This window comes from Poecilia mexicana, unplaced genomic scaffold (genome assembly GCF_051168715.1).
Source record: "Poecilia mexicana isolate PSO_F unplaced genomic scaffold, ASM5116871v1 scaffold_5, whole genome shotgun sequence".
NCBI lineage: Eukaryota > Metazoa > Chordata > Actinopteri > Cyprinodontiformes > Poeciliidae > Poecilia > Poecilia mexicana.
Window position 1 is genome coordinate 2979443 of NW_028263374.1, and position 21488 is coordinate 3000930.

The window sequence follows — 21488 nt, forward strand, 5'->3', positions numbered from 1 at the left end:
TATGACTGGAGCATGTTTATTTGGAATTTCCCAGAAGCTATGCTAATAGTCTTGCCTTAACCTGATCCTGGAATTTGAAAAACAAACTCTTACACACAGACCTGTTCAGCAAACTGTAATGTTATTGAGAAGTCAATTCATTTGAGGAACTTTATCACTAAGTGAAACACATAATATAGATTAATTACACACATAAGACTGCAGGCTCTTAGGAATCTCAAACCCACCTACAGTCTGAGTTCAAAGTGCTCCAACAGAAAAAAAAACTCCAAAAATTAAAAGGTGAGATAGTAAACAACTGAGCTTGGTCATCACAGCTCCAAGTGTGGAGGTAAAGAAGTCTCCTGCACTGTGGATCAACTTCCCAGGTGTTACTAGATTAGTGTGGTTTCTATTAATCAGTGTCATCATCAAGCCTCTGCAGGAGAACAATGTGGTCAAGTTCAACATCGATATTCATAGAACAGTTAGTCGATTAGGAACTTATTGATAACATTTCCAAATGCTCCTCTCATCACAAACTGCACTGCCAAGTTGAAGGGCTGCTTTAACTTGCTCTCTGGCTTAAAAACCAACATGGGAACCCCATATTAAAAAAACAGGAAGGTGTGCCTACATGTCATGTGAGGGGGAGCTGGATACTTCTTATCACAATTTAAAAAAAACAAAAAAAACATGAACTCCCTTTTCCCTGCTTTTTTTTTCTTCAAATATTTAACATTTTTAGCCAACCGACTTTTGGAGTCAGTGTGGTTTATTCAATTTGCAATGGTTTAATTAGGATTTTTGGACATTTTTAATCTAAATGTCTTTATAAGCCCAGAATCACGGGAACTTGGATAGTTTATGGCACATGTGTCAAACTCAAGGCCCGCGGGCCACATGTGGCCCGCCATGTCATTTTATGTGGCCCCCCAGCGTTTTATAGGTCCATGATTGACTTAACCCTCCTGTTATGTTCCGGGTCAATTTGACCCGTTTCAAAGTTTAAAAATAAAAAAAAAATAGTTAGAAGTATTTTTTCTGCATGAAACTTTTTCTATTTGTCTTAATAGGTGCACTCTATGTATAAAATGAAAATGGTTCATTTTACACACTTGCAGCCTCCCCTAGGTCCATTTGTTACAGACGTACTGTTAAGGGTCAATTTGACCCGCCATACAAGTTGAAGGGTAAAAAGGTTAAAACAATGTCCAATTCTATTTGTTTCCTTGCACCTATGAGACATATTTCACCACACACACACACACCACACCACACATGCATGAACACACACACACACCACACACACACACCACACACACACCTAAACATGCACACAAACCCACTCTTTCACTATTCTCTTTACTTCACTAGGAAGCTCCCAGAAAGCAGGTGTTCATGCAACTTTTGACAGGAACCTTTTCTGTTCCTGTGGGCAAACTCCACCCACACTGAGTGGACACTCAGCAGAAGTGGGGTGGGGGACATAAATACTCTCTGCAAGGGAGTCCTAAACGCATTACACACTGAAGGTACATGTAATATTGTCACTGTTGGAGATCAGGAAATGAGCAGCAGGGAAATAAAAAGATGACAACCATGGAAGCTCTGGAACTTTTTGTTGATCATGCCAGGATGGCAGTAACTCACATCACAGACATCAAGTCAGTCTGAGCTACTCGTGTCTAGTGCAATACAGAAAATCATTGTTGAAATGACAAGTCTAAAAGGAAGGCGAGTTTTTGGAGAGAACTGGAAGGAGCTGGACCAGATGCATTTACATGCATATTTGAGGGGGGTCCTCATTCTGACCAGAGTTTTCAAGTCAAAGAATGAATCAACAGCCAGTCTAAGGGATGGAGAGACAGGCAGGGTAATATTATGGGCCATAATGTTTCTGGAGACTTTTCTCCAGAGTAATCTGATTTGACAATAGCAGCTAATAGAACAGTGTGGAACATGTGGGTTGTAACTTCTCCTGTCCTATAAAACAGGCCCCAATGTCACAGTAGATGGAAGATTTGTGGCATTCATAAAGATCACCCCTGGCATTCAGAGGTCGCTGCTCATTTATGCAATATATGCCTTGTACACCAGCTAAATATGACATAAAAATCTGGGCAGCATGTGATGAAAAACCCAGTTATGTTTTGGACATGCAGGTTTAAACTGGAAATCCAGCTGGAGGATCATCTTCAGGACTCATTTGTCTTGATTTTAGTCAGCAGGTCAATTTGACCCAGGGCAGAATAGTGTCTCAAGTTCAATTATAAAGATGACCCCTTCAAAAAAAAATCTAAATGTAATATAAAAAAATTTACAAAAAGTCACTTTCAAAGATAATTAGTGTTATTTTGTGTTTAGGTTTTTCAGTGGCCATAAAAAAAATGTAAATCACATTTTTTTATGTCCGAATGAGTAAATTGTTGTCATTGATCCTTTATTTGTGAGGAATAAAAAACATAATTGCACAAATATTGATTGAAATGGTTAGTATAGGAGTTAATAATCAGACACAAAAAAGATTTGGAGGATTTTTTTGGTTTCTGACACTATAGAACACTACAGAACTCCCCGGGTCAAATTGACCCGCGAACATTATTGCTGTACCTCAAAAGTGAACATAACAGCGTTTTATAGGTCCATGATTGACTTAAAATAGGTTTTGAGCACGAATTGACGACAAACTACATCTCCCATAATGCATTCCGATTGTTACCAGCCAACATTACGGCTTCTCGCCACTAGAGAGCAGCAGAGTCACCTTAAGCTGCTTATTGATTTTACCAGCGAATAAAACTGAGACGTCGACAAGCTAACATCAAAACGTCCAAGAAAAGAAAAATCGATTTACAAGTAAGACTGTGAATGAAGATGTGTGTGAGTTGGTGTCTGGGCGGCAGGTCGCGCTAGACTTTTTTTGTTATCCGTTATCTTGACCGACAACATTAAAAAAAAAAAAAAAAAAAATTGGCCCTGTACTATTTTTATCCGTGAAATTATAATCATATTAACATCGGCTATTTAGCCGCATTTTATGCGGTTTAGTTAATATTCACCGTGAATCCTGATCCCATCACAAATTAAGCAGATAAATGCATCTACATTTTTCTCCGTAGTGACAAAAAAACCACTGACTGAGGCCCCAATAACTTTTAATAAATTAAATTAAGCGACTTCACTTAAATTAACATCACTTCACCCGCTGGGGTCTGAACGCACTTCCTCCTGGTTCCCATCTGCAGAAAAATCTGCGCTAATTCATCAGTCAGTTGGATCTGTCTGATCCAAACAGATCAACTGAACTCTGAGTGTTTTACCCTGCGGGGTCCGGTGTGCGCTTTAAGGATTTTTTATTTTTTTTTTTCGCTTCTCCGAAACGGACATATGTTACGTCTGCAGCTCCTCCAGAGCGCCGCTCTCCTGGGTAACGTGAACCCAGAAGGCTCCATTTGTTAAATCCGCTGGATGAGTTACTTCCAGCGGTTTTTAATTCTTCGCAGTGGCGTAACGTAACCGCCTCCGCAGTGGTTGAGCAGCGAACTGCTATGTTACAATCTAATTAACTTTTGCATCGTCATTTATTTCCTCAAGATAAACTGCCGGCTCCTCAAATGGATTAACACAAAGTTGCATTCTCTTTAGTTTTCTCTGGTCTGTAATGGAGACTTGAATTTAACGCGCCATTTCAAACAAAGGTTTTGAATGGGCTTCCTAACCAGAAGCTCCAAAGAGTTGTTTAACAAACAATATGAGGTGTTCAATTTATTTTTAACATTGTATTTTCATACATTTTATGCTAGGGGTGCCCAAGTCTAGTTTTCCAGAGCTACTATCTGCAACTTTAGATGAGTTCCTTCTCTAACACACCTGGATCATTTACTCATTATAAGGCTCTACAGAACTGAGTTGCTGCTAATGAGGGAAGTCAACCTTTTGCCTGGGGTGTGTTTTAGCAGGGATGCATCTAAAAGTTGCAGTCTAGAGGACTGCAGCTGGGCACTCCTGATTTGTACCGTCAATGTGGCCCTTTGAGGGTGGCCAATATGCTGAAGTAGCCCTCGGTGAAATTGAGTTTGACACCCCTGGTTTATGGTAAACTGGTAAATAAAAAATCTGTTCGCTATTGTTCACACTTGTAGGAATGCGTGAACACAACACAGTAATGTCGAAATGTATCAACGCTTTCCGAATAATAAAACCCAGTTCATCTGTGTCAGGTACTGCTCATCAGAAAGGTTAGAAAAATCCACCATGAACATTAACGTCCCTGTGGTACCTCAGCTTCTCACAGCTTCAGAGCGCGCACGCAGGAAGTTCTTGTCCTGTCGAGAACGCGAGATATGACGTAAGCCGCTTGCCCGCGCAGCGATGATGGCGGTGCGTGAACGCGCAGTAAAAGTAATGGCTGCTCTGGATCGGCGGGTACCTAGCCTCGATGAATTCGTTGGTCAAAGCTGGACTGCCTGGGCCGACTGGGCTGGTGTGACAGCAGCAGATGGTAAGGAACCATCCTGACACAAACATTAGCAGCTTCGGAGCCGATTAGCCATCCCTCCGCGGTTATTTTTCTTCAAAACGGATGGTAGAACTAACCATGTTACCCAAACAAAGACCCTGCCGGGTCCTAGTGCTGGGTGGATAACATGTTGCTCCCCTCTGCCTCCTTCTACATGCATAGTCTACAGGAAGATAAACCCATATTAAAAATTAAGTCACGGGCGCTGTGATGTGTGTGCTACTGCTGTGGCCATGAAGGAAGCTGTCAGTGCTTTAGGAACACGGTTCTTTTTAGGGTTAGTAGTCAGGCAGCAGTGGCAACATAGCGGAAGGAGGCTAGTCCGACTGGCTGGGCGAGCAACTTCTCACCCTGGGAAGCTAAGCTAGCCCGGTCCGCCGCTGTGAGGCGGTTAGCCTGAGATGCTAACGCTAGCCGGAGGATCAGAGCAGACACCGGTGACGGAGGAGGAGTCTGATGCTGCTGCCACCATGGAAATACTGGCCCAATCTCTGATATTAGCAAACGTTACTCAGTGTTCTCGTTGCCTTGTGCTAATATTTCCAGCTTTGCGGCTTCAGCTATGCCCATGTGTGTGACACAGTGTGTTTGACAGGAGACCTCACCTGTCACTGATTGCACAGAAAACCCTCCTGCCTTTGTCAGTTTGAAAGTATGTGCGCTATCTCAGTGTTGCATCTCCTCTGCTGCTGAGGTGGCTGTGTGATAAAGTCCCAGTTGTTGCAATAAAACAAACAAAACACACACTCAAAAAATATCCCACTGAACTGTAGCAGCCAATGGAGAGATGCTGCTGACCTACAATCCCATCATTTATGTAACGCTCTATAAGGATGTGTGAAAACATGAATGAATGAGAACAGAGACATATCTCTAAAGAAGAACATGTATGTTCTAACGTTTCCAGGGCCTGATGTGGACGACTGCAGCAAAAATGGGAAGAAGGCTGCAGAAGCTATGTCACTCAGTAAAGAGGGTAAGTCATTTTAATCAAGTTTGCATGTGACTTTATAAACCTTCAGAAGTGTCTCAGAAAGTGACTCGAACCCCTTCAGATTATATACCCAGTCAGGATATATAATATGACAGGTCGGCAGATCCACAGCATGTGTGTGACGTGAGAAATCAGCAGAATTTGGTCCACGTGTGTGCTTTACTGAGGATGCTGCACAACAACTTTGCTTGTATTAGCAGTACTGAGTGTATTTGAGCATCCTGCAGGAGGGTTGCATTGCATCAGCCTTGAGTCAGATATCGTCGCTTCCGTGATCCCAGCTGGGTGTGCTGCATGTGCAACGTTTAATCTGCCACATATTAGAATCCTCCGCTTTCTTTTGATCAGCTATGATTGGAGATCAGAGGATCAAATACTAAAAAAAAAATCAGAATTTTTGTTTTTTCTTTTTGTTCTTTATATTCATCTTCAACTAACAACTCAATTTTCTGTCGATAAACACACGAATCAACAGCATAAAGTTTGATGCACTTTGTGTTTTAGTCACTTTGTCTGGGGAAAACCGAATCAGAATTGGTCAAAACGGCAAATTTGGACTTGACTAACAGAAAAACAGAAATTAGCATCAGTTATGTGAAGAGGTAAGTTTTATTAGTTATATTAAGAGTCAACTTTAAAATATGAATTTACTAAATACTAATTTAAACCAGAATCCTCTCAGCTACAATGCCTTTGTCTCAAATGTAAAGGGGACTTTATTGTAGTCCCCCACCTGATCTCAGTTTTTATGCCAAAAGCGTTTTTGTGAAACAGATTTTTTTTTTTTTTTTTTTTTAGATTCAAGACACAGACTGAGTTGCCTGTGTCTTGTTGGCTCTGTACTCTGTGGTCCACTACCTGCTACTACTTCCTTTATAGATGAGAGTTTCAGTGTTGACTCGTGGGTGGCCGGCATTTTGTTTCTGGGGCGCTGAGCTGACTTAGTTAAATTGATCGAGGAAATATTTTAATAAGCTGTTTAGAGAGGTGGTGGTGTTTAAGCTCTTGTGTGCTGCAAGATATGAAAATATGAATAACTGAAATTACACCTTGTGTTGTAGACTTTATTAAATGACTTTTTTGGTAATATTGACTTTATAAATAACTGCTAAGTTTGATTTTTATTTTTTTGGTGATAATATAGATATTGCTCCTGGTGAAAGAGATGAACCACATGCTATGTTTCAGTAAATGCAGATCAGACTTATGGTCAGGGTTTACCTTTTGATGCAGCGCTAAGTGCTGCTAAAACTCTTTCTCATGGCAGTAGCCAAATATTAGCAGCAAAGTTAGATTTGATGCTTTTGGAAATAAATCTGTTCGTAATTTTAGTCTCAGCCTCACAAACTTTTTTAATCAGGCCGACACGCAGACAGGAAGTGGAACAAGGGAACTGCAGAACACACTGTGAGGACAACATCTACCGGACACACTCACTAACTCTAACTGGCCTATTGAAGCCTGTTTCACACAGTTCAGTTGAGTCTATTTGTACCACAATATTTCACAACCTAAGACACTTTGCAACACAGACCAATCAGTTTCTACGTAAAAATATATTATCATTATTTTTAATCATAAGATGACTTATGATTAAAAAAAACTTGATTACAATATAAAGCAGTTTAAATTAATCTATCAATTTTTCTGACGATTAACCGATTAATAGGATAAACATATGCAGATTTTTGTATTGAATCACTTAAACTTTTTTTTTTTTACACAATATTAGAAATGCATTAAAAATGCCAATAGACAAATTCCTTTTTAAAATTGGAAAATAATTATTTATTTGGCTAAAATGCACCAGCAGCGTACCTTTAGTGAACACTTGATCATTTGTAGCAAAGCAAGCTAAAAATAAAAATCATTCTAACATCAGAGAAGTTCAGCTCTTTCTGCTGAACATTTCTGCTTTCTGCTGATTGTATTTTGGATTAGCTGCTTCAGACAGCAAATAGTGCTTAATGGGAGATTTATTTATTTATTTATTTTCAGAAATTGAACCAGGTAAAACTAAAACTGCCACTTCAGGAGTTCTGGATAGAACAGATTTACACTTTTTTTTTTTATTTGTCCAAAATGTAAATTGTATATATATTTTTGTACAGTTTTGACTTAATCACAGGTCTGAGTGGGTGGTCTGTATACTCCAGTTAACAATTAATCGATTAGTAAATTAGTTGAGGGTTATTTCAACAAATCACGTTTGATTGCATAAAGCACGCCGTTCTCTTCTTGTTCTGTCTGAATGCCAGACATGTCCATCTTTGGCCTGTACCCGGGCCATGATGACTTCTACCTGGTGGTGTGCAGCCACTGTGGCCAGGTGGTGAAGCCTCAGGCCTTTGAGAAGCACTGCGAGCGGAGACACGGGCCCCTGGCCAAGCTCTACGGCAAGCTGCGCTCTCCCACACCGGCCCTCCAGCACCAGAGACCCTACCACGGCCACTCACCCTCGCACGGGGTCAACCCCCCCTCTGCGTCGTCTTGGGAGTCTCGAGGGCCGAGCGTGGGGCAGCCGCGGCCCGCGCCTCCTTCCCCGTCCACCCCGCCTCAATACAGATACCCGAAGAACGCCAAGGACGGAGTACGGTAAGAGACCACAGGGTTTCCCCCGAGAAATCCTGCTGAGCCTGGTGGTAGGGCAGTCCACCAGGTCCTCCCACCATGGTTTTGTATTAAAAGATATTAAGTTACAAAAATTCAGACTTGCATGAGGGGGCATCATAATTTGGAAGTAATAGCGTGTGAGGCCAAGTTCAGTGTGTCATCTATAAATAACCAAATAATCCTAGGTCTGGTGGAGGGGCAGGTAAAGCCTGGCGGCCTGCCAGACTGACAGTACACAGGGGGAAACCCTGGACTAGAGGAGGGCCCATCATTTAATAATAACTCACTTGGTGAGTTGTCCTGATGCTGAGGCTGTCTCTCTTCCCGCCCCCCAGGCTTTCGCCCCTGGAGAAGTCCTTCCACAGCAGCCACAAAGAGGCGGCCGTGTTCAAGCAGCCGCCGCCCCTGGAGCCTCCGGTCCTGTCTCCACCTCCGTCCCTTCGAGACCCCCCCTGGCCGCACGGGGCCCCACCCGCTGGCCGGCTGGCGTCTGGCGACAAGCCGCCCCCGCAGAGGAAGGACTCGCCCCAGCTGTCTGCTGTGATGGGCCACCGGGTCCCCAGGCCCTACAACAAAGTGGCCTCCAGTAAGTCGGCATGGAGTGTTCAGCCACAGGACTGTCTGGTCAGATTAGTCTGACGTCCAGATATTAGATATTAGTCATATTGATATTAATACATTTATGGAATGTGACTATATGTTCTGATCTATGAAATATGTTTGATCTGTTGTCATAGTGATTATATTTGGAGTTTTATTGCAGTTTTGGACAAAAGAGTCCAAAATGACAGAACTGGTGAAAAGAGGATCATGTTGGCATGGAAACAAAGTAAGACATCCTGACAACAGTTGCCAAGCGTTCTGTGTCACACGGGTTAAATTAATGAATGACTTGGGCTACGTTCATACACCGGGTCTCGGTGCTCAGTTCTGTTTATTTTTTGCCCAAATCCACTATTTATTTATTTATTTATTTATTTATTTTTGCGTGGTCGTTCACACTACCAAATGACGCGACTGCAGTCAGACTTCTGTATGAACAAAAACCCAAAAGCCGGCATGCGCAGAAGATGAACGTAGTAGACGTCACACAGTAGTTCTCTGTTTCTGGAAGTAGTAATGGATGGAGACGTCTATGGATTATATGATGAAGGAAGCTAATATAAAGAAAACACAACTAATGGCTATTAGCGCCGACGGAAGCTTCTGTGAAGTCTGTTATGTGTTGTAACGTAACTCCTGGTCTCAGTGTTGTTACTTTATCTTGATGTGACTTCAGTTCAACTCAAAGATATTTTATATCCCAGAGGTAAATTAAATGTTGTCGTAACTCGGATCATCCAAGTGTCTTCAAAGAGTTGCTGTAGAAGGCCGATGCTGTGGGCTGGAAGGATCTCCGGTAGCAATCAGTCTGGCAGCGAATCTGAAGAGGCCTCTGACTGAAAACTGCTGCTGTTTGATGGCATCATGCCCGTCGCACTAGCTAACAACTCAGTTTCAGGTCAGCAGATGGTATTCCACAGCAACATGTTCTGGGTGACTCAAACAGAAGTTATCAGTTCTGATAATCCACCTCATTTGCTTTTGCCACTCCTTTTTAAATCTCCCTCTGGTCGTACAGTTAGAAAGATGTTGGAGAAGGGGATACAGTTGTTCGACAGACAGAAGGGATGGCTTGAGCTTCCCTCTTCTTACTACTTTTTGGTTTTCTCTGCTGTTGTATTTTCTTTTTATAAACTTATGTACATGGCACTAATGCCACATTATTTTATATTTATTTTCACTTCTAAAACGTAGCATGTTTTTTTTTTTTTATTAAACTGCCATCTAATCAGCGCTCGCTGTTAGATGGTTTTTGTGTTTAGTAACTTGGTGCTCTGGTCGGCTCTTCTGGTTATGAAGATGTTTTTCCTGCTTTGAGTCACCACTACTTTACAGATTTGAACCGTTATATTCAAGCCCCCCTGATTAAATCAGAATTTTAAATATCTCCATAAATAGTGGTTTTAGGGTATTGCTCTTCTCTACATGTCGTGTCTTGAAACAACTAATTTGAGTATTTAACATGCTTTTGAAGACTTGGATGTATAGTCGTACTTTTGTCTGCAAGTCAGTATTTTCACAGGATTTTTAGCAAATATTAGCTTTTATATCTGGGTTTCACATTCTTTCAGATCCATCCGATATTTGACTGAAATGCTTTCTGTGTCCTCAGAAAGGGAGTGCGATCTGGATAAGCACTGCGGCGTCCTCGACCCTGACAGAAAGAAGGTCTGCACTCGGCTCCTGACATGCAACGTGAGTAACACGCAGACTGGGCTAGCCTGGTGCTAATATGCAAAGAAGAGAAGATAAACCTGCCAGTAACTGTAGTGAAAGCTGGTTCTACAAAGTTCTGACTCAAGGATGTTCAGACTTGAATGTATCTTTCTACTTCACTGTTCTGCACTACCTTCTGTGTTGATCTTCCACTTGAAATCCCTTTAGAATGTGTTTGAGCTTAACGTTGTAATGTGACAAAAGGTAAAAAGGTTTGGTCTGGACATAAAGACTCCTGTTATTATGACTGGGTTTTTTTTTTTTTTGTTTTTTTTTTTTTTGAAGTAGCATGTAAAGGTCAGAGGTCATGTCCTCAAAATCATGAGGACATCAGATCATTCTATTATTCAGGATGACCTGAATACAAACACCTGACAAAATAAACACCTGTCCAATAGGAAGTTTGCTTCTGTTAACTCTTAGCATCATGTTGATGTTTTAACTTCACATTGAGAAATGGTTCAAAACGACATAAAACCAAAGAATTCATCCTCATTGTGTCATATAATGAATTTTATTTTGATAAATTGTCTGTGATGGACAATGGTAACGCTTGAAATAATAAACTTGAACCGCCTTCGAGACGAATCTCGTCCTCAGAGCTGCAGTTTCCAAGCTGTTGAGCTTTCACCTCACAGAGCAGCTTTCTCCCACTCAGCTCCTTCAGACTAGCCAGCAGCAATTAGCAAACACCTGGTGGAAGTGCACATCTGCTGAGCTCATTATAGATGCTACTTCTTATTGCAACGGTGCTAAAAATGTTGTTAAAGGGTTAATAGAGGAGACATGTTGTGATGACTTCCTGAAGGCGGAGTTTCACAAAGAGCAGAAGTTTCTTAAAGAGACAGAGGCCCAATTTTAAGGCGGTAAATTACAAAATTGAATTTCTTTTACGTCATAATTGATAGAAATAGCTTTTTTAAACCAGCTGAAGGTAAGAGTTACTTGATTGTGCTATAAAATGATACTATGTGGCTGGAAAGCACATACTCATCCTGTAACTAACCCTACTTTCTGATTCCGGCTCTCTGCTCTCATCCGTTTTCTAAAGAAATAAAAAACTGAAAATCAAATTAAATCTGCATTTTGTCTCACCAACTACAAACTGTTACTGGTTGCACAACATTTGGGGCCCCATCACGAATTGGCGAACGCTCCTTTTATTTTCCGTTCTAAGCCACCTGCTGTGTCCTCATCCTTCAGATCCACTCCATCCACCAGCGCAGGAAGGTGGTGGGTCGCAGCAAGAACTTTGACCAGCTAGTGGCAGAACTTAAGATGAAGGTCCGAGAGAAGGGAGCGCAGGCCCTGGATGGAGGCTTCTCTACCGGAGGGTCATCCAGTCCGGAGGCCCCGAGGGAGCAGGCCGGTGTCCCCCACTGCAGGAGACCTCTGGCCAGCCTCCCTGCGTTCAGGTCAGGACACACAGAGCAAGTGGATTCAATTGTAAAGAAAAGGGGGAAAAAAAGCATCTAGCACCTTTTGGATTTTTTATTTTAGCTACAGATGCTTGTTTGCTACAAATAATCAAGGAACTGAAGGAATGCTGTTATTGCATTCCTTATAAATATTTATTTAATTAAGAAATTTCATCTTTTGGCGTATTTCTAACATTGTATAAAAAAGGATTAAGTGGAAAATCTGCACAACGTGCCAATATATTTTAGGGCTGTTGTAAACGAATATTTTAGTAATCGAGTAATCTATCGATTATTCTTACGATTAATCGAGTAATCGGATAAAAAAAAATTCTAAAATGAAATATTGGTAAATCTGGCATAATACCGGTGTTACTATCAGATATCAATATCAGTCCAATTTTTCATATTTGAGCATCCCTGACAGTTGCTTTTTTGTAGTTTAGAAAACTAACCTGTAACAATAATAGCTCACTTTCTAAGTTAACCAGAAGAAAAGTTATAGAAAAATCTGAAATTATATTGAATTTAATAACAAAGAGGCAGGCTCACAAATATGCTTATAAAAAATGTCTACAATCCAGCTTTTAGTTTATGTATTCATCTTCAGTGAGTTTAATAGATTAATTAAACTCACCTTGCCACCTAACCTGTCACGCTTTGGGTTTGAAAATACGGGAAATGTCGCCTGGAGTGGGAGGAGAGGGCGAATGAACGAACGTAAGTTGGGGTGGAGGGGAGGAAATAGACCAGCGGACTGACGAACCGTTAGACCGGGGGACGAACACGGGGGAAGCAATACGGGATATTTACGACACCTTCACTGGTCACACTCAGAAACTCATCTACTAGCCATGTACGATGCGCTCCGCCACCCGTTTCTTCAGACCGGGATATGACATTTATTGTGCGGTTCGTCGGTAAAGCTACATTTACACGGTAAGCATCAGCTACTCAGCCGCCCGCCCTGTTCAGGCTACCCGCTCACCTCAGCGCTCTTCCCGCCGTTCGCTTTCAACCAGCAGCCCCGGAGGAGAAATGCTGCCGTACTCCAGGCATTCCCCCAGTCATTTTAAGGATGCTTATTGGTTCCCCAAAAACGATAAAAAGTCGGGCATTATCATCAATCAATAAAATCCCCACAGGCCAATCTTGAAGATTGGACTTTATGCCGCTGAGACTTAGCTTTTGTCAACAACAAAGAGGCGGAAGTGAGAGCTCCGCGCAACGCAAATGAAGTCCCGGCCGGAACACGGTGCGCTAACTAATAAAACATAAATTAACGAAGCTTCGAGGCAGGTAAATTTTCCTCGAGGAATTTTAGTAATCGAGGTACTCGAATCATTCGAGGAATCGTTTCAGCCCTAATATATTTATCTGATTAATCATCAGAATAATCGCTAGATTCTTGAAGAACTAAAATATTGGTTATCTGCAGCCCTAGAGTGTGTATGTGTGTGTTTTTCTTTTCTTTAAAGCGTGTGTGTGACTCTGTGTTCCAGTCGCTCCATGGCTGTGTCGGAGTGCGCCCCGGAGGAGGAGAAGCAGTGGCAGGATGAGGCGGGGCTCCGGGCCCCGTCCCCTCTGCTGCACGGACACATCTCCAGTGACGACAGCGAGGCCGAAGCAGCTGAAGAGCTGTCGGACTTCCCTTCGTCTACCACACACCCAACACCTGCAGCGGTAACGCGTCCCCCCTCTCAACATGCACTTCTGCTTTAAAAACAAAAAATACACTGAGAGAAGGAATCCTGACCCTAATGAGACCAGAATTATTAATTTCTCTTGCAGGATTAGTCAGGTTTAAAGTAACCACTGTCTTTAAGAGAGAAAAGGACGCATTGAGGCCCCTTTTACAGGGAGCCGCTCGTCTGTGAAACTGCAACATTTCTGTTGCGACACCAGAGTGAAACTTTTCTGCAACACCCTCCACAAAGGTGTGAAGAACACAGGCGCAGAATGCATGGTGGGAACGAACAGGCAGAAAACGACAAAAACAATGGCGGATAGCTTTGTGTTGTGCTACTTAATCTTTTCAGTTTCTGATAAGGAATCTATGAGTTACAGCAGCATTTCGTTCATGGCAGACAGGTTACTTTCTATGAGATGGAAGCTAAGGGTCAAAAGCACATACACGTTCAATGACATACTAAAATCACAGTGCCATCCAGTGGTCTGGCATGACAGCTACAGTGTATTTAATTCGCCTCTGCATCGCCATCTAATGGTGAAACTTTTTCCCAGTCCTATTGGGGCTGGACAATAAATCAGTAGCAATATGAATCGCGACAGACATTTGATCATCATCAATAGATGATACATCTGATAGAGTATTCAATATATAGCATATTCTTTGAACTCTGATCCAGAACCACACAGCATTCTGGGGACGTAGGCAGAGGAAAGACTTTATCCACTCAACCTCACGGCCAGCTACGGTTGTTGGTGGGATCAACTCACTCACTCACTCTTTGGTTAACCAGCAACAACTTGCTTGATAACAAGCCGTTTCAAGACCCCTTCCTCCCCAACTGTGGTTACCGAGCAACAACCTGTTCAGTAACTTGCGCAGCAGCAGTTTCAGGTTTTTCCACCATGTCTCATAACTGCTTAAAAAAAAAACAAAAAAAAAACAAAGGTATGGAGTGAAAAATGGATAAAACAGGAAAGGTCAAGCCACCAGTTTGGCTGTATTTCATATATTTAAAGCAAAAAACCCCCAACAACTAATAATTATCGATATCGACTGATATGAGACACTTGTGTCGTGACAAGTTTTCCAGCCATGTCTTCCTATTTTCTATTCACATTTAGAATCAATATTTGCAAAACTATAATGTCAACATCTCACACCAAGCAGTGATTCATTATTATAATATTCACGTGAACAATAATGCAGAAGTTATTTTTTCTAAAAATAATAGCACGGTTAGATTCCCCCCGCCCCCAGAAGTTAAAGTAAAATTGCAACAGTCTTTCTGGCTTTCAGGAAGTTTTTAACTGTGTCTTTAAGAGCACAGTGGGAGAATCCTCTGGATTCAATAGTTAGTGAGAAATGTCTGGATCACCACCCTAATCAGTTCAGACTTTTGCTGAAAGAAAAAATAATTCTTCACAAAATGAGGAAATGCAGTCATCCCGTAACCATGACGGGGTGATGATAACATGAAAGCAGAAGTGTTTTGGTTCCTTATACCAGGCACAGTGTAACAGAGATAACGTAAATTTAAATGAACCGTGAAGAAACCTCTGAACGGCGATGAATCGATTTGATCAATTACTGAATCGATCAAATCTGTTTTTGAAGTTTTTGATTCTCAGAAGAATAAAATCTTGCTCAAATTCGCCAAGAATCTCAGTGTGGTCTGCTGTTGCTCACGTTGATCGTGAATGAATCTTGTGATCCTGTCTCTTTAGGTGTGCTCGTTCGGCAGCCACTCGTTGGGTCATGGGATCTACACGTTTGACAGAAGGCTTCACCACGTGCGGTCGGCCCTCAGCAGCATGCTGGAGCAGCACATCAGCGCTCATCTATGGAAGTAAGAGTTACTTGAACTATCTTTCAAGTAACTTTTCAGCAATTTATAGGAGCTTCTTTCAAGTCAATAATTCCTTAATATTGATGAAAAAGTACTAGTTCCATCCATCCATTTTCTAACACCCTTGTCCCTTAGTGGGGTGAGGAGGGGTGCTGGTGCTTATCTCCAGCGAACGTTTTGGGCGAGAGGCGGGGTCACCCTGGACAGGTCACCACTCTGTCACAGTACTAGTTCCATTATTATTTATTTTCTTATTGAAATAATAATGGCAGATTATTTCATTTATAACAAGACATTTTCCAGTGAAATAATCTGCCAATGGAACTGGTACTTTTTCATCAATATTAAGGAATTATTGACTAAAAACGTCCTATAAATTATTGAAAAGTTACTTGAAAATTTGTTTTATCTTATTTCAAGAATAAGATGTTTGCACCAGAAACTAGATCAAAAATACTTGGTAAGATTTAGTGTTTTTGGAGTTCATCTAACACTGAACGTGTCTAATAGTGGAGGGTGGAGGAGGTTGCAGCTCGACATTTTCTGTTGCACTGCCACATTTTACCTCTTTGCCAACTAGTTAGACCAGAGTCTAAATTTCTTATATGATTCATCTCTGTTCTGATATACAGGCTGTAAATGTTTTATATTTATTAGTTTCAGTCAGATGCGTTTTACTGAATGCATCATGGATTTATTCATGGACCCTTTTCTGCTTTTTTCTTTTTATTTTTTTCCAGGAAAATACCTCAAGCCACAGACCTTCTGTCACCAACCTCCTCAGCCAAGTCCATCACTTCTTCTTCTCCTGTCTCCATAGCAACCTCCTCCTCCTCTTCGTTTCATTCTAAGGTCCGCGCAGGCAGTCACATCAGCTCGTCTCTCAGAAACGCGTCGTCCTCCCCCAGCCGGGGGCCGGGCAGACCTCTGACCGCGCCGCAGTCGGAGAACTCTGGCGGTGGCTTTGCCGGTTCTGGTTCTGGTTCTCACCCTTTGGCCCTGGGGAAACCTGGCCTGGGGCGTCAGGTGGCAGCAGGCAGGTCCAGGAACCCGGTGGGGCGACCCAGCAAGCAGATGCTGAAGCTGCGAGAGGAGGCAGCCACCGCTGCCACATTCCGTAAACGAAAGGCCCCGTCGCAGGAAGGAGAGCACTCTGGCCCTGAGAGGAACTGCATCATCCTGCAGGACAGGGGACCCCCACCTTCCTCTTCCTCCTCCAAGGCCCCCTCTTCTTCCCTCCACCCTCATGGACAGACCAATGGCACTCTCTCCCCCAGCAGTAAGCCCCGCCCCCAGCCGCCCCCCTCTGAGTCCCACTCCCCCGCCGCCAAGGCGGTGTGGACTTACAAGCGGACTCTCCCCCCTCTGAGCCACGCCTCCCCCCCTGACCTCTCCCCTGCCACGAACTCCCACAGTCGGACCGGTGTGGGGGACTCGGGCCTGCTGGGCCAGGGCGGTGTTGGGAGGACCTTTCTGGAACATCAGGGACTTAAGAAACGGAAGGGGGGAGGCATGGAGGAACACCCCCCGACATCCAGACTCTCAGTGCCGCGCCTGCCTTCCTCCTCCTCCAGCTCTGGCTCCTCATCCTCGCCACGCTCCACTTTCTACTCCTGGAAGGACAGCAAGAGTGGAGGTCTGGACGGAGACATGGACAAGAAGCTGGCCTCACAGAAGGTGGGTTTACCTAATCTCACCAGGAAAATAACACCGAGCGTATTTACAGTTGTGTCTGAGGAATATTGACGATCCTTCAAAGTATAAGGCTTTACATCCTGAAACTAAAACAGAGACGGTCTCATATTTAACACTAAAGCATAGTAAATGTTTTTCTCCCCCAAGAAGAATTCTAACATTTTTATTATGTCAGTTTGTCAGAAGAGAGAAAGCAGAATGTTTTATATTAAGATATTTTTTTGTTCTAGTGACCTTTATTTGATAGGGAATGGACAGAAAAGTGGGTTATGAGAGAGGGCAAAGGTCAACAGGCCAGTAACCGAACCTGTGACAGCTGTGTGGAGGACCAAGGCTTCCGCACACGTGTCCCGCGGTCTATCCCCGCACCACGGCCGCACCTGAGCAGAACATGGGGAAAAAGGAAAAGGAAACTCTGAGCAGGAAGCTTTGTGCTGTACAGAAGGAAACAAGGTCTTGTTTTACCAACATTGTGATGAATACTGGACCTTTTATTTTAACAGCTCAGCTGCATCAATATTTCACATCTCTGTCCAGTGATTAGGTGTCAGGTGATTCCCAGCAGCTGGTTTTTACTGTTACGCATGCAGTGAACATAAATCAGGTGTTAAGAAACCCAAAGCAACCTAAACTTTCCCTGGAAATCCCAATCGTCTTGGCAACTGGTGAGCTCCTAATAACCTGGGATTTAATATGTCTGTAAACAGAATTATTTCCTCATTCTGCTCTGACCTCAGCCCAACTCTGTGTTCCAGTTCACACACACGGAGCAGGATGCTGCAAAGGCCTGTTGCTCTAAACGGAATAAGTCAGAATGTCCACAGGGGGGCGCCCTGTGGACAACTTAAGGCCTTCTGCCTATTTTTTCCCCCTATTTTTAATTTAAGAAACACAGTGACACAGGCAGCATTGTGTGAAGCATGAGCAGGAAATGCAAATAAAGTCCAACTTGGACATTTCACCATCATGTGGTGTTTTCCTCACGCTGAAAGACGAGAACGGTTAGGAAGCAGCGCCGAGGCAAAATCAACCAGCTTCGTTTCATGGCTCTGATTCAGCTGCACTTCCCTTCCAGTTAAAACCATCATGGACACACAGCAGTTTTCTTTACAGAACCAAATCCCTGTGTTGCACACCCTACCCAAACAGATGGATACATTGGTGAGGAGAAATGAATTAATGTTTGGAATCTTGTAGTAAGATTCAAAGATGGCACCAGTGAACCCAGAAAACAGTTTAAATTATGGATGCAATGCAACCTATTGTTCCCTTATAGAAAACCAATTTGAGTGCTAAACTGAATTTCAACTTCTGGTTATTTGATAACCAGGATCATGTTTGGAATTGATTTAGAATCTATCTGTATGATGGGTTTAGATTTGTTGTGAATTGATGCTATCTAATAAACAAAGCAAATTAAGTTTCATAAAATGAACATAAAAGAAAAAAAACTTCATTTAGATTAAAACACTTGATGTTGAAAATTTGGGAATGACCCTTTAGCAGAGCTGTCGGCCATGTTGTGACTCATTCTATGATCTTCACAGCCGTCACTTAATTCATGGAAACCATTCAGTGCTTTTGGCCTTAATGACCCACATTAAGGAGAAGAAGAAGAAGTTGTTCTCTCTCAGACTTCCTCCTCCTCATGCTCCTGCTGTCTCCCTTGGCAACCAACATGCTGCTGCTCAGTCAGCTTTCTCCTCTCTAAACAGCTGCTCAGCGTTATCATTACATAACGAACAGACTTTTAAATGAGTCTCCGTCTCTGATCGACATACTGCAACGACGTCTGGTCAACATGGCAACCAGTTATTTCCATTTAATCAAATGTTCTACATCCTCATGTCCTGCTCTGGGTTTGGAAGCGTTCTTTTTCCCTCTGTTCTGTTCCTCTTCACAGTTAATGGCGCATTTATTAATTGTACAACAGAATAAAACCCAAACTATGACATGACCGCATCGGTACAGAAACAACACAACGGTCCCACAGAATGAATGGAACGGACCTCGGGGTGGCTGATATACTGGAGATTTGTATTGTATTAGAATATGACGATATCTGCATGATCCAGCAGGTTTATGCTCCAGTGCAAACTCATCACTTGGATTTTAATTATTTTTCTTCAGCTTTATAAACTTATTTTTTGTTACAAAAGTCTAACTTTGGCAAGTGTTTTTTTTTTTTTTTAATCAAGCCATATCTGAGCCAAACTCTTAAGCAAAGTGGAATTTAAATCCAGTTTCTACTGGATACGGAGCAGCAACACAGCGCTTTCTAATCCATTGGTGCAACCCTACGAAAGCCCACCAGGGGGCGCTTGCAGTGCCTTAAAAAGCTGAAGTTGAGATGAGGGAAAAACAATGTAAAAATTAAAAATGTAATCATAATTTTAATTAGATTTTTTTTTATCATAAAAAAATAATCTTTCTCAACCATCTATTAAAAATGATTGTGGCTGTGACTGGCTATCAGCAGAGTTGAGTAGTAACTAGTTACATTTACTTGAATAACTTATTTTTAAATTTACTTTGAGTATTTTTACTACACTGCACTTTTTATTTTTACTTGAGTAATTTCATTTAATAATTAATGGATTCTCAACCCACTGAATGAAAAACAAACATCACCAGACACAGACACACAGTTGCAGTTTTTCTTAAAGTTTCAGAAGTTTTATATTGAAAGAAACTGATTTGAAAATTTTTTTCTTTTGCCTGATTTTTTTTTTTGGTCTAAAATCAGACTCAACTAAAATCAGAAGTAATGATTTCAACTGATTCTGATCAGTTAAAGTCGGAATCACTAGTCAAAGTGAGAATTCTAAAAGTTGGTGGTTCTTCACACATTTAGTAGTATTGTCTGTGTGTGCCCCTTCCCAGAATCTAAGGCTGTTTGGGGAAGCTTGCTGCTCCAACCTGTCATGTGTTTGAATTCTCTCTTATTAACTCTGAACTGTTTTCGTCTCTCTTCCAGCCAAAACTGCACCATTAAGTGTGCTTGCCTTACAAGCCACTAGGAGGGAGCCAGCTCCACTCAGTCTGTGACTGGGCCAACAGGATTCTGTGCGAGTGTGTGTGTGTGTGCGTGTATGTATGTATGTGTGCGTGTGCCTTTATCTGCCGAGCGTCCGCTCCAGTATGAAGGGGCCGGGTTGTGTTTGTGCCATGTGGTCGGTCTGTATGCTGCGTGGGGATGGATGAACCATAGAGTATGGATTTAGAAATACCTCAAGACCATCTGGTTATGCTGCTAAATTGAATATGTTGGTTTATTAAAAAAATGTATTAAAAATGTCATTTTCACTTGGCTTCTGTCCCTGTGAATGTTATTTTACCTTTTGTACATTTGATCAGAGGATACTGATCAAAGTCCTTGGTGCTGCAGCTTGTTAGGAATGTGAACATATGGAGTTTATCTTTGAGATTATGTAAAGCATATCAAATGTATAACATGACCTAAACTAACAATGGAAATAGTCAAAACATGACAAACTTTAATTGAAAAAGAGTGAAAATGCTGAAAATCTTGATCAGAAGTATTTGCAGAATTCTGCCGGCTTTTTACGTTTTCACCTGTACTTTCTGTTCTTGGTGGGTTGGGGAGGGATGCTATGTTTACGTCCAGTTGCAACTGACTTTTCCTTTCCTGAGACGCTCTAACTCACACCAGGCAATATCCTGTCAGCATAGAACTCAAAGATGGAGGCGGAAGACCAAACGTATGGGACAAGGGGTTATAGACACAGCTGCTGGGTCTATAACCTCCTGACTCAGGAATATACTAAAATATGTCTGCACCAATTTCAAATGTCGTCACCACGATCTTAGCAAGAATGTGTCAGAGGAATGTCCCAGAAATTCCATCATGTGTGGGGGTGATGTATTCAATTATATAAGATTAGATTGGTGTGTTTTCTATGTGATTTAGATTATGCTGAACCTCAGACTGGTGTCGGTCCCTTATTTAGCGTATTGTGCAGAACTTCCTGGTATAGTGGGACATACATGGGGTACAGAGAACCCTTCCTGTCTCTGTTGAGCTGGAGCCGCATTGCTGAGGCTCCAGCATATGCGACCCTGCAACTTCTTGCAGGGTCGCATAAAGGTGTGGTGATTGTCTCCAGCAGTCATTGGGCGAGAGGCGGAGTCTAACCGGGACAGGTCACCAGTCCTTCAGAGACACACAGGACAACCAGCCATGTACAGGCAGACGCACACACCTTGTATTTTAAAAACCAGTTAACCTAACAGTCGTGGGCAGAAAGCAGGGTAAATGTTATTTAATCCCACAGTTCTGTTTTCACGCGCTAATCAACTCGCCTTATTTAGATTTAAGATCACAGTTTTATTATCGTGTGTATTGTTAATATGATTTACTTCAGTTAGAGAACTAGGGCTATTAATAT

At 42.2% G+C, this 21488-nt stretch overlaps 1 protein-coding gene across 1 annotated transcript; it reads left to right on the forward strand.

Annotated features, from left to right (window-relative positions):
* Nucleotides 1-4293: 4293 nt before the first annotated feature.
* On the forward strand, nt 4294-20390 carry atxn7l2a (ataxin 7 like 2a). Its single transcript, XM_088005334.1, has 10 exons — nt 4294-4483; nt 5409-5477; nt 7754-8090; nt 8444-8694; nt 10324-10406; nt 11631-11842; nt 13348-13528; nt 15263-15384; nt 16125-17061; nt 20057-20390. The coding sequence occupies exons 1-10, from the start codon at nt 4354-4356 to the stop codon at nt 20072-20074; spliced, it is 2340 nt and encodes a 779-aa protein (XP_087861460.1). The 5' UTR covers nt 4294-4353; the 3' UTR covers nt 20075-20390.
* Nucleotides 20391-21488: the final 1098 nt, after the last annotated feature.